Source organism: Varroa jacobsoni, unplaced genomic scaffold (assembly GCF_002532875.2).
Source record: "Varroa jacobsoni isolate VJ856 unplaced genomic scaffold, vjacob_1.0 scaffold_655, whole genome shotgun sequence".
NCBI lineage: Eukaryota > Metazoa > Arthropoda > Arachnida > Mesostigmata > Varroidae > Varroa > Varroa jacobsoni.
The window spans coordinates 158671-173640 of record NW_019213557.1 but is presented as its reverse complement, the minus strand read 5'-3'; the positions used below and the strand labels follow the sequence as shown (position 1 = coordinate 173640).

General features: G+C 39.2%; 1 protein-coding gene across 3 annotated transcripts; it reads left to right on the top strand.

The window, feature by feature from the left end:
* The first annotated feature begins 6077 nt into the window (after positions 1–6077).
* On the top strand, positions 6078–14056 carry LOC111262352 (uncharacterized). 3 transcript variants are annotated; one of them, XM_022836547.2, is made up of 8 exons: positions 6078–6258; positions 6915–7070; positions 8419–8526; positions 9512–9691; positions 10131–10549; positions 10992–11178; positions 11550–11723; positions 12500–14056. In XM_022836547.2, the coding sequence occupies exons 3-8, from the start codon at positions 8431–8433 to the stop codon at positions 13004–13006; spliced, it is 1563 nt and encodes a 520-aa protein (XP_022692282.1). In that variant the 5' UTR covers positions 6078–6258; positions 6915–7070; positions 8419–8430; the 3' UTR covers positions 13007–14056. The 3 variants fall into 3 exon arrangements, with proteins under 3 accessions (XP_022692282.1, XP_022692283.1, XP_022692281.1); XM_022836548.2 differs by lacking the exon at positions 6078–6258 and adding an exon at positions 6387–6404; XM_022836546.2 differs by lacking the exons at positions 6078–6258; positions 6915–7070 and adding an exon at positions 7573–7911.
* The last annotated feature ends 914 nt before the right edge of the window (positions 14057–14970 follow it).

The following is a 14970-nucleotide window of genomic DNA, read 5'->3' as shown; positions in this document are numbered from 1 at the left end:
GCTCTATCGCATGCGAACACAGTGAAATCACAGACTTGCTCCTCGCCAGAATATACTAAGAGATGCCCGAAAGCATCTTAAAAAACATGTATCAACTTGTTTTGTATTGGTGTTCAACCCGTGCTATGGTTAGCAGTCGCGGTGTTTCGAGCACTTGTTGTGAAAACATCCTACAGCTGAGTTATAAAACCATTTACTTTTTGAGGTCCATCAGGATAACAATTGTACAAGGACTGTATTAAAGGAAGGAGACTAAAACCGGAATTTGTTTCAATGATTTTCCAGTTTAACCTGATGTTTGGCCGATGTTCGATGAATAATGAGAAAGAGACGTTTACGTAACCGCTTCTAGGTTGTCCGGCATATTGGAAAATATGTTTAATAATAGCATTATGACACTGAAAAATAGATGTGATTAATTCAAATTGTGTTGAAAAAGCGCCACTTTCAATTGTTAGCATGAAATTAGTATCGGTGCTCAATTATCTTCCTGAGAGAAATGTTGGCCTCAGGTTTTGAAATACGCTGTTTAAAGCCATATTAGTTTTAAAACTGAACTTCTGTCCAGTAGATCCAGCGCTTTTATCCTATGTGAGCATAAGTTTGCTTCGATTGCTCCATGTTTACATTATATGATCTTATTTGTGATGCTCTTCGTTCTTCAACAATGTGTTTCTTACTCAGCTTTTTCTGTTTACCGTTTGTACACGTCATATCCCTTTTGTCCACAATTCAACATGCAGGGCATAAATAAGGCTTGGAAAATGCACTGCCCTGGGGAACACCAGCTTTGCCTTAGGGTAAGGTTGATTTTACGACGCTTTTTTCATAAGGATATAGCTGTTTTGATTTGACAACTCCTCCAGTTTTACCAATTCTTTATGTTCACTCCCTGGCCGCGGTATCTTAGAAGCTACCTCCATCCTATCACATGCGTACTTATTCTGCGGAGCATTAATTTTATCCTTATATAAGATTATAAAGAAGTAAATGATATAATGAAACAATTTATACTGACTTTGGACTGTTTGATCAATACTATTCGAGGTAGTAAATCGCGTAATTTTTATTTATATGACTGAGTTGCTCTTTAGAATATACGATAACTTAGTTCATCATAACGTTCGTAAGGTGCCATATAATGCGTGCCACAACCAATTTCAGCATCCACAATAATGACACTCTTCACCCGTGCCAGGGTTTCACCTTTTTCTAGCACTCTGTAAAGATGCTAACAAATAACAGGTATGATGCCAGGTGTTTTGACGGCAAGATCCGATTGCCTGGTGCTCGTTTAGTAATGTGAGTACTGCTCACGAAAGGTATTTTTTAAATAAACTTATAAAAATATTATTATAAACAAATAAACACTTTATATGCTATTCAAAAGAATTACTTTCACAAATGATCATAGCCAATTCAATATGTAGTTAATACTGAAAAAGTATAATACTCGAGTGACCCAGCAATTAGTGAGCACTGTCCTGGAAGACATCTTATGCCAAAGGTTCCTGCTACAAAGACACACCCATAAACGCGGAATTTTCCCTCATTCTTTTTGCTGTAGTTTGCTTATTGCCGCGGCGAAGGCGTGCTTAATAATAACTTAATAATGCGCTTGAGAAGTTCTCTGACTCATACAGGCGAAGGGAAATTTGATTTTTAAGAAAAATAGCTGGGCTTACTCGGCTCATACATTCGTCGCCGGCAGCCAACTCAGTTGTGCAAGAAGATTCCAATATAGGATCGTGTACGTTCAAGCTATTGCGGTGCCCCTTGCCAAAAGAATACGATGATGCAAAATGTAAATAGAGCAAACTATTGTTAGTTCTGATCCTCAAATCTAATGAAAAACTAACAGACTTTGGATGATCATCAAAGTGAGCCACTTCCAGGCCTTCGTAGGCGAATTAAACCAGTTTTAAAAACGAGGCACATAACACGGCTTCAGTTGCGACAAGTTTTAGTTGGAACAGCATAGCACATAACAAATACATAATATTTATAGATTTAACAAAGCTAAGATTCTGTCTGGGGTTCAAAGCATATTCAGAAAGAAAGCTATAACTAGCAGCTAATTAACAGAGAATTAAATAGAAAATGGCAGTTTAACTTAATCAGCATTGTATTTGTGCTTTTCAAAATCGCCATCTTGCGATATTTTGTTATTTTCCATGTGATTTTAACTCTCCAATAACGATTTCCCCTTATAAAATTTCAATATCTACAATGGATGCAAGATCCACGCAAGAATCGTAAAATCTTGCATCACAGATATGCACTTATGACATGCAGTCATTACGCAGAAAAATTTCTTCATAGATACCTATTACATAAAATTTGGGGTTAATCGGTTAATTTGGGTTGGTATTTACCCATCTCTTTTAACATCACGATACTAGACGGCCTGAACAGGTTACCAGCCTCCTGATTATACTCACTTTGAATCATTACTAAATACGTTTGGAACTAATTCCTGCCCTCAACAAGGGTTTACCCGTTCAACAAATATTTTTTGTTGTCGTCCCTGTCGTACAACAGAAGTGTTCACCTATCTCGAAAGATACGGTACTATTAAGCACTTCTATTCATCGGGTAGATATTCGTATATATCTATTCTTAGCACACTTCTCAATCACTCTCTCCTGCCCGTCACCCTTATCTACCAACCCTTCCCAACCATCTTTAACAACACGAGAGACAGACACCTACTAAGCATAAGGTAAAGCTAAAATCCCGTGAACCTAAATAAGATGTACTATAATTAAAACATGCTCGCCGTGGCCACCTAGCATGAATGTATCTACTTCTATGCATAGCTGATCTAGCTATTGCGCGCCTGCACCTCCATTTCAGTGCGCCGTTTCCTTAATTCCAACTCTGTTTAAACTGTGTGGAGCTAATGTTTGTACTTATTTCTCTCGTGAATTCTCTTTCGAGTCTCCGCCACCAAATCAGATTTACTATGTCGCGTCTTTTGGAAGGCCGAACGTAGGTACGGCAGTTGACGGAACAAAACACATGTGCAGTCTCAACTCCCCGCAGGGTGTCAGTAGTGCTATCCAGATTTCGTGGTTTCATCACCAGAACCGCCTGAGAGCACCAAAAACTCTGTTTCACACATAATCAATGTACACACATACTATAAAACTCGACGTAATAACTTCAGTTGCAAATATCTCCATCCAAATTCAACGCGAAGATAAACTCGCACGTCAAAATCGAATCGCTCAATTAAAACCTCACCGCACGTAAATCTTTATATGTAATTATGTATGATTATCTGTAATTTCCTTTGACTACATGAACTCATTCCATGTATTGGGATTCCACCGTTATTCAGCTGTTTCCAGCTGAAGCACTCGTCTTATCTCCTGCGACGAACGCGGAGTTAGTTGAGGCGCGCACGCAATAAACCCAAGCGAAAAAGATGGCCTCCTTCATAATGAGCACGGAGCAGCGCCCTTTGCAAAATCTCTTCTTCTTTTTGACCCGAAGCCAGTGCGAGAGCCAACGTGAACGAAGCGATGGTGGACTAAACCGCGCGCTATCGTTTGCGCGCTTTGTATTTCACCCGAAGGCCATGGCCAGGCGTCTTGCTAAAAGCCGAACACCGCCACAACCCATGTGCTCGCACTGAACCAATGAGTCGAATAACGCCGTTTATGGCCAACCGACCCGCAAGCGTCTGTCCATAGGATGCCCCGGGATGCTCCGCGTATTTCACCGATGATCCGGAGCCTGCTGTCTGACCCGATCGGCCGATGGAGTCTCCCCGCGCCGCTGCTACCGCCACCGACTGTGTGTGGATCAAAATGGAGATCGCGCAGGTACTCGTCTTCTCTGCTTTTCCTTGCCGCCGATTCTCTCTCTTATCAAACCGTCAAAATAGAACCTCCCTGCTGCGGCTCCCGTATAGAGAGCTCCCCCGGCGCCTCCTTTCTCATTTGTCCCCCTGTACTCACAAAAGCCCTCCACGAACACAGTAGGCTCGTCGGCCGTACTTCCACTGCTTGCGCACAATTCCCGCCAATGACGTCATAACGGCACGAGTCACCGCCAGATTTTGAATATAACAGAGCGAAATGGAAAAAGAAGGTTGAAACGGATGAGGTGGCCGCAGTAAAGAATTGCCGGCACTGGAATGCCATTACCGCTATAGGACTTCGATAGAGTTTTTAGGCAGTGCGTCGAAACAATGAACTATTTAGTTTCTTACAGGGTTCCAATGTTATTACTAATGTGTAGAAATCGATTTAAAAACCTGTTTGGCTTGGGTCAAGGTTCTCAAGACTGTCATGTTGTGGGAGCACATCAGGTTTGGAATTCAATTGGGAGTGAATAGACTGATATGAATGATGTGCTCTTTAGTCTTTTATCTGATGACCATCGGCTATCGTTTTTCAATATGCCTATGCGACGTTGACTACTCAGGTGAAGCGTACGATAGTTGATATAGTTAGAAAAGCGACCTGTACATATTACCAGTTTTTCTCCAAGCTAAGCACAGAAGGAGCCCAACTGTAATTGTGATTCGTTTTTATATTCGTACTTCTTCGCTTTAACTCGTTTGCGTTTTTTTGGCTTCTTTAGCATGCCCCCCCCCCCACCCCACCCCCCACCCCCGGTTCGACGCACAAATAGTAGGCCGAATTGTACACGCTTGAAAGCATTCACAAATCCTTTGAAGAGATCGTAAACATATTTGCGTTGTGCCAGATGCATAGCTCATGCTCAATTTCGTTTTTTGAGGTCACGTTGAGTCAAATCACGAGTTGACTGCTCTGACTGAGATATCTTTGTAAAAGTCCAACATACGAAATCGGTAAATACCTGCTATTGGTGTTAGATACAGAGATTAGTGTTGACTAATAGACGTCCTTGCACACGAAGGAAATAGGAGACAAAATAAGTACTGCTTACTGTTGATGTATCCGAGACTACTTTGTTCATCGTATTAGGATCTATAGTTGCTGTTACGAATCTAAGTTGCAAAGCACAAATTGGCGAATAGAATTACGTTTCTGATAGAAAGCCTAAAGGCAATAAAAAAAAAACTCGAAACATGGAAGATCATTTTTGATGGTGAACACACTGCTTGACCCATTTCGATCTTCTTTAATGTGGTATGAATAATTACCAATTTAAACATAATGGCTCCTTCTTTTGCAGATATAGCAAAGTTAAAGTTTTACATGAACTACTTTAGAGTACATGAATAGCAGAATAATTCGTTGAGGGTTTGCGTTGATTTTGTTGTTCATTGGCTCGTAGAGCTCATTTTAAGCTGGCTCACCTTCTGTTTTATTCCATTTACTTTATTCTTATGTTATATCAAGAAAAGAAATTGAATTAATTGAATAAAAATACAGTTCAAACGCAGTAAACTTTATAGGCATTCATTATTAATAAGGGTATAACCTGTAAACATGACTTTATTGTTATTATAACAAAACGTATGATATTTTTCTTATACATCTATATAGATTAATATACATAGAATACAGTCTTCAACTATGCGTTAGACACCCGTCTATGCTGTAAGTTCTCAAAGTCAACCAAATTCAACTTGCATATGAGGCTTAGTTTATGTAGCTTCTACGTGCTCTTTCCTCGACGTAGCGCATTTTCGTCACACAGACAGGTGCATGCTTACTGATTTTTTCAAAAAATAAACGAATATCCTGTCGAAAACGGGAAGGGTAGTTATGATAGCGCTGTTTGCAGAAGCCATAACGAAAAGAAGTCGCAATTATTAATAGGTTAAACCGCTGATAGCTGGCCTAACTGGTTAAAATAAAATTGCTTAAAACGTGGTTTTCATCATTACCTAACCGATATACGTTACACCATATTCCCTGATACAAGCTATATGGACAGTTGCGTTGATCCAGAATGTAATTTTTTTGGAACTTATAATATTCTTACAATGACACAAGCGAACAGAGCCCGCGTGAACAGCCATCTGGGGTTGAGAACCTATGGAAAGGGAAAGCACCAACAACGGGGAGGGTTCGACCAGAGGATGTAAACATTGGGTAGAGATCACAATGACCATTTCTTTATCTGTTGAGCGCAGTGTTAGTCACTGTATATTTCAGTACACTCGACTTAAATCCAAGATTGCTTGGAAAGAGCCAGTAAAGGATGTGGTCGGTTGTACGTATCAGTTATTGTTGTTGATGCGCAACCCAAGAGTATGGGTTCATTGATTTTCATTATCGAGCTCTTCTGCTTTTGCAGAATAATATCACTCAGGTTAGTATATTGACTTGGCCTGAAAGTGGACAAAATTTGTTTTCTTTTTTTTATTGTTTTGGAACTCGTTTTGTTCTGTGCCTCTACGTTACATTGCGATTTTAAACAGACTAATTGGCAGATGGGTATACTGGATATTTAATAATGTTAGTGTTTTTGCTATTTAAATCGTTTAGTCCCTTTCCCTTTTGGCAAATAAACTTGAGTCCCCATTCTGCTTTGAACATGCTGATATCGTCGTGATTCGTCGGATACTTTGCAGAGTAGCACTTCTCATCTAAGTTGCTGTTTAAGTAGATCTTGAGAAGGAATTATACTGGAAGTTTTGAATGAAGCCACTTGTGAAACGAGAGTATTCATGTGCGAATAGTAATTGTGTAGTGATTAAGTTAGTGTTTCGTGATACAGTCTGTTTTTTCAATAAGTTATTAGTCATAAAGCATTCGCAGCTAATCGTTCCTCACTTATCCTTTCATCCAGGTGCATACTGCCACAAATTCACTTTGTGCATTTTTGTTAACCTCTAAGTAGCCCTGATTGAATGCGGCGCCGTATTCAATATTGTATTTCTCCACATAACCGGACTTATAAAAATGACCTCATAATGAAAAAGTTTAAATATTTTGACTATTTGATTTTGTCGGGTTTCGTCATAGCCTGCCTGTAGCACGACGATTTTGCTGTAAAAATTCCGTGCGACGCTGTGGTTCTATTCAGCCGATGTTTGCCAGCTTCGACTTATCCTAGATCACCGGTCAAAGCTCGGATCACATTAGATGTAGTGCCATACATACACGCACCAGGACGAAGCGGTAAGTCAGTGCTTCAGTGGAAGCGTGTTCGTTATCATATATGTATACATATGTGTGTATGCATGTCATTGCTTTAATTCCCTGAGTGTTCTGGCTTCCGACCCTACGTTATTCGGTAACCATACTGTTCATTGATCATTGAATTGTATTTGCTGCTAGTAGCCAACGTGCCGTTATCCCACTGTATTCATTTATATCTTTCTATCTATATATATGATATATGAGCTACTGTATACACCAAGTAATCCAGGAGCGCCGTATTGAATCGGTCGTTGCTTTATCAGACGTGTTTCTAGTATTGAACATTGGCTCCTGTGAAAAAGGTGAGCAGAGCTTGCATCAGCTCAATTCTTCTTTTGTCTCCTGTTAATAGAGCTGTTTGGGAGAGGGTCTAGTATCCGAAGCCGTAGCGTAACGCACTAATGTTGTCATGTTAGCTATCACGGTGCGACATACCGATATGAACACACTGCCGGTAACCGCGTCCAGTTGAGGATTTTGTTTTGCCAAAAGCGTTTCTCGACGTTCTTCAAGTTCGAAAACAGAGAATTAAGTTGTTATTAAGTAGTTAGTGTCTTCTATCAATTTAACGCATGTTGTTGTTAGATTACAACAATATCGAGACAGAGGTTGTTCTAATTAGCTAAAAACTGCTTCTAGACGTAGGTTTGTTGAACGACTATAATAATTTTGGTGCAGCTCTTCTGTAAAGAAGAAAAGCTCTATTCTAAGCGGCTTTGGACTCGAGGCTGTCATAAACCTATTTTAATTTTTACTGTCAAAACGACAGGATCCGTCCGATAATACTGCAATGGCTTTCCTAGTAATTGACTACCAAAAAGTAAGTAGCGACGCATTCCCATTAAAATCTTACTATCCTAATAATCCTACTACCATTAAAGGTCGTAATTCCCGTACTTAGACAGAGAAGTATCAAGCTCAGAGAGCTTAAGTGTTTGTACTATTAGTTGTAGAATATAGATGCTCATCTAATTGTATGGGCGTAGAAGCAGCTCGCGGTGAGTATTCAAATGTCATTTACTTACTGGTCGAGATTGTCGCTGTCTGACTCTTCGAATAGCAACAAACAGCCGAGTAGGCAACTAATTAACACAAATATTGCTCGCCCAGATTTATTCGCGCCCGTTATTAAGGACAACCAAATTTTACAAACTGATTCGTTTCAGACGAGTTAAGTATGTCGCAAATTTGTGTCATATCTTCAGTAGCGTGTCTGAAATTTGTGAGTGTCCATATCTTCGTTTGCTGTTCTGTCTATAACTCTTTGTTATCATATAATAATACAAACGCAAAATTTTATCAATTTATAATTTTCTTTTTTTTTTAGCTTCGTCTAAGGATGAGAGAAAAGTGTCATTCCTGCGGTGAAAATGCCGTTATCTACAATGAGGAGCAACGCTGCGAGATCTGCTGTTACTGCGGCGTCGTTGGAGAGGTTTGTGAATCATGTTCAGTGTTGGATAATAGCCTTTTTTTGAACATTTGTGGTGCATACTCTACTTGGTGACGTTTGGTGTACATGTACACGTCAATGCCGTATTACAGTTATGAAGACTTCGGTAATTAACCAAGGTTAAACGAAAACAATAAATCAACAAAATAGTGTATTTATGTATCTGAAATGCAGTACATTTGCAAGCAAAACATTCTTTATAGACAAGCTGAACTTACGTTTCACACGTCCTCGAAGTTCAGCGACAGTGTGGACTGTCGACGTATGTGATTGTCTCTAAGTTAAAATTATCTAAAAACGTCCTAGCTTGATGCCAGCTTGTCTTCCAACCAACTCCTGACTGGATTTAGATACTTTTATGTATGCCTACTTTGTTTATGATACACCAAACGATCAAATGAATTAGTAGAAAATGTCGACGAATAATACAATGGATTTTATAACATATTAAACGTTTATCCATTATTTTTATATTCCATCCTGCGACCGTTAAAAGATAATAGATTTTTTCCATGGCTAACTTTCAGCATTTATTCATTTGAAGCAGAATCTGTAAGTTTTTCTTAAACCCTATCACGTAGCTGTACTCATGTTGTCTACTGATATATATCAGTATGTTTTTGTTTCACGCTCCGCTGAACACTCTTGGGCTGACGTATTTCCGGAGTCTTTCAAGCAGTAACAGCCATGCCGTCGACTTCCATACATAGTTTGTCCATTTCTAGCACAAATGATCAGCTCCTAACAGATTGATATTGTGTGGCGAGCTATTATTTCCATTTTAATATCAAATATTGCTACAAACTTGCTAATCCATTGAACTAGACTTGGCAACAGGACAAAACTGTGTATCGCAACGCTACAGTAATTACAACAGTGAATCGATTATATTTATTTAATCAGTTCTTTGAGTCGATTTAAATCAGTGGATTTTATTATACTATTTAATCGTTCACACTTTTTTTAGGTGTCGCTGGTATCGGGGTCAGCGGCAGCGCTTGACACCGATATGCGGACGTTTTGTAACGAAAACACAGTCACGAAGTTTCGGATGGGTAGACGTGGTATACGTCAGGGTGTCTGCACAACATCTAATTCATTGTCGTCGATGGGCAAGACGGGCCTTATCGGTCGGGAACAATTGTTGGTAATAATCAATTTCGTTACACTTACAAACGTTCGAAAAAACATAACGGTTGATGTAGATTTGTACGCCACGTTGAATTCTGCGATTAATTAATTTTCTGGTCTGTTTATATATAAGTCGCGCCTGCTCTACTCAGTTTAACGACAGTGAGGATTGGTACCCTTAGTAACGCTTTATTGTTTCGTGTTACAAGAAATTCGGTTTATTAGCTTCGCCTTCTCAATGTATTCGAAGCCAAGTTAATCCAAGACTGCTTGCGGTGGACGTTTATTAAATTACATTATTATAGACCTATTTCCTAGAAAAGTCTTTGAAGTAGTGTCCATCAAAGGGTTCGGCGGTTATCTTTTTGTATTTAGTTTGTATACATCTCATATTATATCACCTTGACCGTTGCAACCACCATATTAGGTAGTTAATTTTTTCTGTGTATTTTCAGCACATGCTTTCGACATTTGAGGTTCCTATGGCAGCCAGCGAAGAAGCCCTGACCCTTTATGGGGAGTGTTGTCGTAAGCGATTTCCGCAGCGTGAAGCTAAGGCCTTGGCCGGTGGAGTGCTGATGTATATTCTCCGTCGCGAAAAGCGCAGCCTAACATTTCGCGAAATCGCCGACGCTTGTGGTTCGACCGTGAAGGAAGTCGGCAAACAGTTCAAGATTGTCAGCGAGAAGATCATTCAGAGGGGTGGGGATGTCCCAGTTCAGCCATCGCTTGGCGATACAATTCAGCAGTCGATAGAGGTTTTCACTAATAAGTTTTCGGGACAGTCCTTGAGAAATGAGTATCGCATACCGGAAGTGATTAGCAAAGCCCTTGAGCTTTCAGACTGGATCGACCGGTGTACCATGATGCAGAGGCAAGTCCTTAAACGGCAGAATGAAGGTTAACACAGTAGGTTTGATTATAGGTCGAAAGTAACAAGCTTATTTCTTAGTCTTGCGCTGGGGGATTTACAAAGCGTCAGATATTCCATACTATAGAGATGTTCTCTATATATAATATAGAGAGTGCAAAAATGGTTAGAGCTATGGTGAGAGATGTCACATGAAAAACTATTGGAAACGGCCATTAAATTTTGCATGGATTATTCCACTGCGTCTTTACGCACTAATCTCTTGCGACCTCGAGCACTGTAAAAGAGGTTGCTCTCTTGCCCTGTAGTCTTGCCGCTTGTAGGTATACGGGGGAAGGGGTGAGGCTATATCTGTTAATATTTTTATAAATTATCATGATTTTAAAGTTATACAGTGATGCTTTCGATCTTACTTTGATCTTCCGTTTGTTTGCTCTCCATGCAGGTGTCCCCCTCATCTATTTGCATTGTCCGTATTTTTCCTGGCTTTCAAAGCGGTCAATGTCGAGCGCTTCTTCAGGATGACCTTAGCCGATTTCAATACAACCCACGGCTTTTATCCAATGTCGAACCTTAAAATTCCTTCATTTTATAAAATTTCCCCAAATGCAATCATACAAACTGTATGCGAGGTAAGTATTGTATTCTGCATATGTGCTGTAGGCGCAGGCACAATTTACCAAAGCGGGAATTGGACAAAACACAGGATTTTGAGTAGTAGCATTGCGACATTAAACATCACAAAATTCGCTATGTACTTTAGGCGAATTTTGATCTATCGTGTTATAGTATAGCTCAATGAAAGTATAAGAAGAAGCCATTGAGCCCGCAGCGATTCGGAATTGTTTCTCCTATAGTCAAGCTAATTTACGTCTCTTTTACATACGTCTGTTACGATATGGCTAATACGGATTCTTTGACAGTGGTATTTTATGAACGCAATATCTTTGCAAAAAGAGGCATATGAGTAACTTTCATAATGGCTTCCTCTTTATCATTTTAGGTGGTCAATACACGAGGAGGCTATTCAATGCTAATAACTCAGGCTAGTTTCTTCTTCCTTCTCGATCTGGTCCTCAAATTAAAGGCATTTTTTGCATACAAGGTAACCGACCGAATGACAAGTGTCGAAGGCGATGTTGCCTTTGAAAATTTTAAGGAAGTCAAAGAAGCTCAGGTAAGGAATCGCTTATAATGGCAACGTGTTTGCCTATTAACCTAACGGAATTGTGGGGTTGTCTAGGTTAAACACCACAGCGTATCTAATTTCACGCTGGGAATCAAAAACGTATACCAAACAGAACGCCTACCGCCAGTAGGCTTTTGCCCTTTAGGCTAACAATAGGTAAACGTAGGTGTCTCTTTAGTGTGAATACTTTCAAACTATAGGAACTATTAAAACTATTTAATCGGCAGCCATTACAAACGTTCGGTTTGCTTTGGCACAATTTTTTCGCCTTCATATGAAATTCCTGTAATTCAACGAAAACTATATGTACGAATGGTTGCCTGTGGAATGAATAGTTGACAAGTAGTAATGTTTATATAACATAGCATTTCAATGATCATCAGCAACAAATGTCATCCCACCATTTCATCTTCAGACCGTGGTGGTGTTTTACGATTTCGAGATTTTTACTGCTGCTCCCCTTCGCTGGTGCACATTCTTAACGTCAGCTGAGGCTGGACAAAGCCTTGAAAGATTAATTTATTTGAATTTGATGTTGCAGTTGGCCACCACTATCTAAACTAATCTTTCGCTTAATGTTTACAATAATATAATAAATGTAGGGATTATATGCTTGTGCAACAAACCTTCAAGTAATTCGCGTGTCTTGAAATCTGTGTCGTATATGTCACATAGCAACATTTTCCAAAACGCATAAGGACGTTCACCTAAGCCATACTCGTCTTCCGAGCATTTATTGTTGGTGCTTTTTTTGTTTATTTCAGGAGATGCTGGAATCATCGCTGCAGGAAGACGAGCACGATGATGGCAGCCTTTCGATGGTTATCCCTGAAAGCGAGCTAAGCCAGTACATTCTCACGCAAAAGGAGCAATCCCTTAAACAGGAAGTAATACTTCGGGAGCAGCTGCGCCGTTGCAAAGAGGGTAGCAAGCAAAAGGCAGACAACGGAAAACAGGATGAGCAATTAATGACAGTAATTGAGAAAAAGCCAGTAGCCGAAGAAGCAGAGCTGTCAGTAGTAAAAGAATTGGCGCAGCTAAGAACAGAGCAGACACCGATGTCGACTAAATCTACAAAAGCAATGAAACGGTCCCGCCCTGATGACAGCCATTCGTGCAAAATCGAACTCAAACAAAACCAACTTCCATTAGACCAGCGTCGTCGACTTGTATGCGACGAACTCGACGAAGAGGAACGAGATCCTCAGGACGCTACTACTATGTTAGCTCTTTTCAGAAGCGAAGAATTCGGCGATATTAATGACGAGTAGCATCTTTTTTCCTAAAAAAGCGGCCAAGCCGTGATTAATTCTGTATTGGAGACACTCGAGTAGAAAGCTAAAAGTGAATTTCTGGACAGATTTTATATCAAAGATAGCTTATGCGCAACTAATAAAATCGCAGATTTTATATTAAACATAGCTTATCTGCAACTAATAAGGTAATGACAACGGAAACTAACTAGTAGAAATAGGCATGGTGGTAAAAAAATGGAAGCAATGCGCCTCGGCGAAATTTCGTATGAACGCATTTCGTGTATAAACCGTGCCGTTGGTGTATGAATCCTGACGAGTAGCAGGGACGCATATGCAGTATTCCTACATAGTATATAATCTTCTAGCAATCGTGCTATTTAATCTCCTTAGAATCAAACTGTATGTGTGTATTGAACATACGTGGTAACTTAATGATAGCAAGGTCCTGCTGACGGTTCTGTGGAAGGATTGAGCGCACCAGTCAGTAGATGTAAATACTCAATGATTATAGAACGCCTATTGTTATAATTAACAAATATTATAATATTTGCAAATGTATCTACACATCGCAAAGTAGATTTTTCTGTGAAACCCTGTTTCCATACATGTAAGCTCAGTTATTGTACCTGATTGCAGCGCATGCGATTTTCCACGTCAGATATGATGAATAATGCATAGTAATTTTTATGTAGGACAATTAGAACTGGATACGCTACATAGTTTATTTGAAAACAGTCGAAATCGATGCTTTCTCTTTTCAGGACGCTGCCAGCTTACGCGAAAAAATCTGGGTTGATACACCTATTGAAAATATCATACCCTTCAAAATAAGCTATATTAAACGATAACTGTAACAATAACAATAATCTAGAATGCATTTTGTTAATTGACGCTTTGGTGAACTAGAAGCAATGAGAATCGAAAAATATGGAATCATGTGACATTTATTGGAAATGAGAGACTTAAGCTAAATATGTCAGGGACGCGGATGCGACCTATAAGGGAACATATGTACAACTTAAATAATGTTAATGAATACATAAAATAAAAAAATGGTAAGAATTATGTCTCACTTATTGATAAATATCTGTAAAAATACTTAATATAGTGGGGAAAGATGTAGCGCTTATCAATGTTTTCGGTGGCTTTTTGGGCGTAGTTTTGCTTCTTTGGAAGAAACAACTTAAACCAATTGTTTTCTCGTTGCATAATATTATAATTACAACCATCCAATACACTCTTTAGTTTATATAAACTGGACCGAGCTTGCCCACCTCTCTGAGCCAGTGATTATATCGCACGAAAACTGAGTTGAGTTAAAGTTTCTATTAGATATAATGCGACATGCGACATTGTCTTTGAATGGTCCTTTGCGACAGCACGTAACCATCATTTCTTATTTAATTTAATGAACAAAGCTCTAAATATCGCCTTGGTCAAGTAATCTTGGACTTCGCAGAAGAAATTGTGCTGATAAACCATTACAAAGTGAGTACATAAGTTAACGTGTAGCCCTGAAGTAAGGAATAAACCTTGGGTGTCTTAATACTACAAAAAATGTAAGAAACATTACTTCCGACAATGGGGGAGGTAAGCATATGCTCTTCGCAACCGATAATTTTTGAGATCCTACTTGCAAACTTTTTGAATAAAGATCACGTTATTTGTTGTGTTTACGGCTTTCACATTGTTTCAACAAGGAAGCTAAATCATACTGAGATTTATTTCTTATATAAATCTCAGGGAAGCAACTAAAAATGTCTATCTTCCAAAGGTAAGCGTACACCGAATAATATTCGGACAACTTAATTTACCTTATTCGTGTCAGATTTGCCTCTTCGTTTAAGGCCACGGAAAATAAGACAAACCATGGTTTATTTGTAATATTAGATACAGTATACAGTGTGCACCTGTATAATAATGCATTCATTACCATAGGATATTTATATGTAAATTAATATAAATTCGCTCGACCTGTC

Excerpts from the sequence above, each read along its gene's own strand:
- LOC111262352 (XM_022836546.2), top strand. The coding sequence starts at position 7,882 with ATGGCTTTCCTAGTAATTGACTACCAAAAA. Across the intron at positions 7,912-8,418 it reads TAGTAATTGACTACCAAAAA|CTTCGTCTAAGGATGAGAGA; the intron begins GTAAGTAGCGAC and ends TTTTTTTTTTAG. Across the intron at positions 9,692-10,130 it reads TCGGTCGGGAACAATTGTTG|CACATGCTTTCGACATTTGA; the intron begins GTAATAATCAAT and ends GTGTATTTTCAG.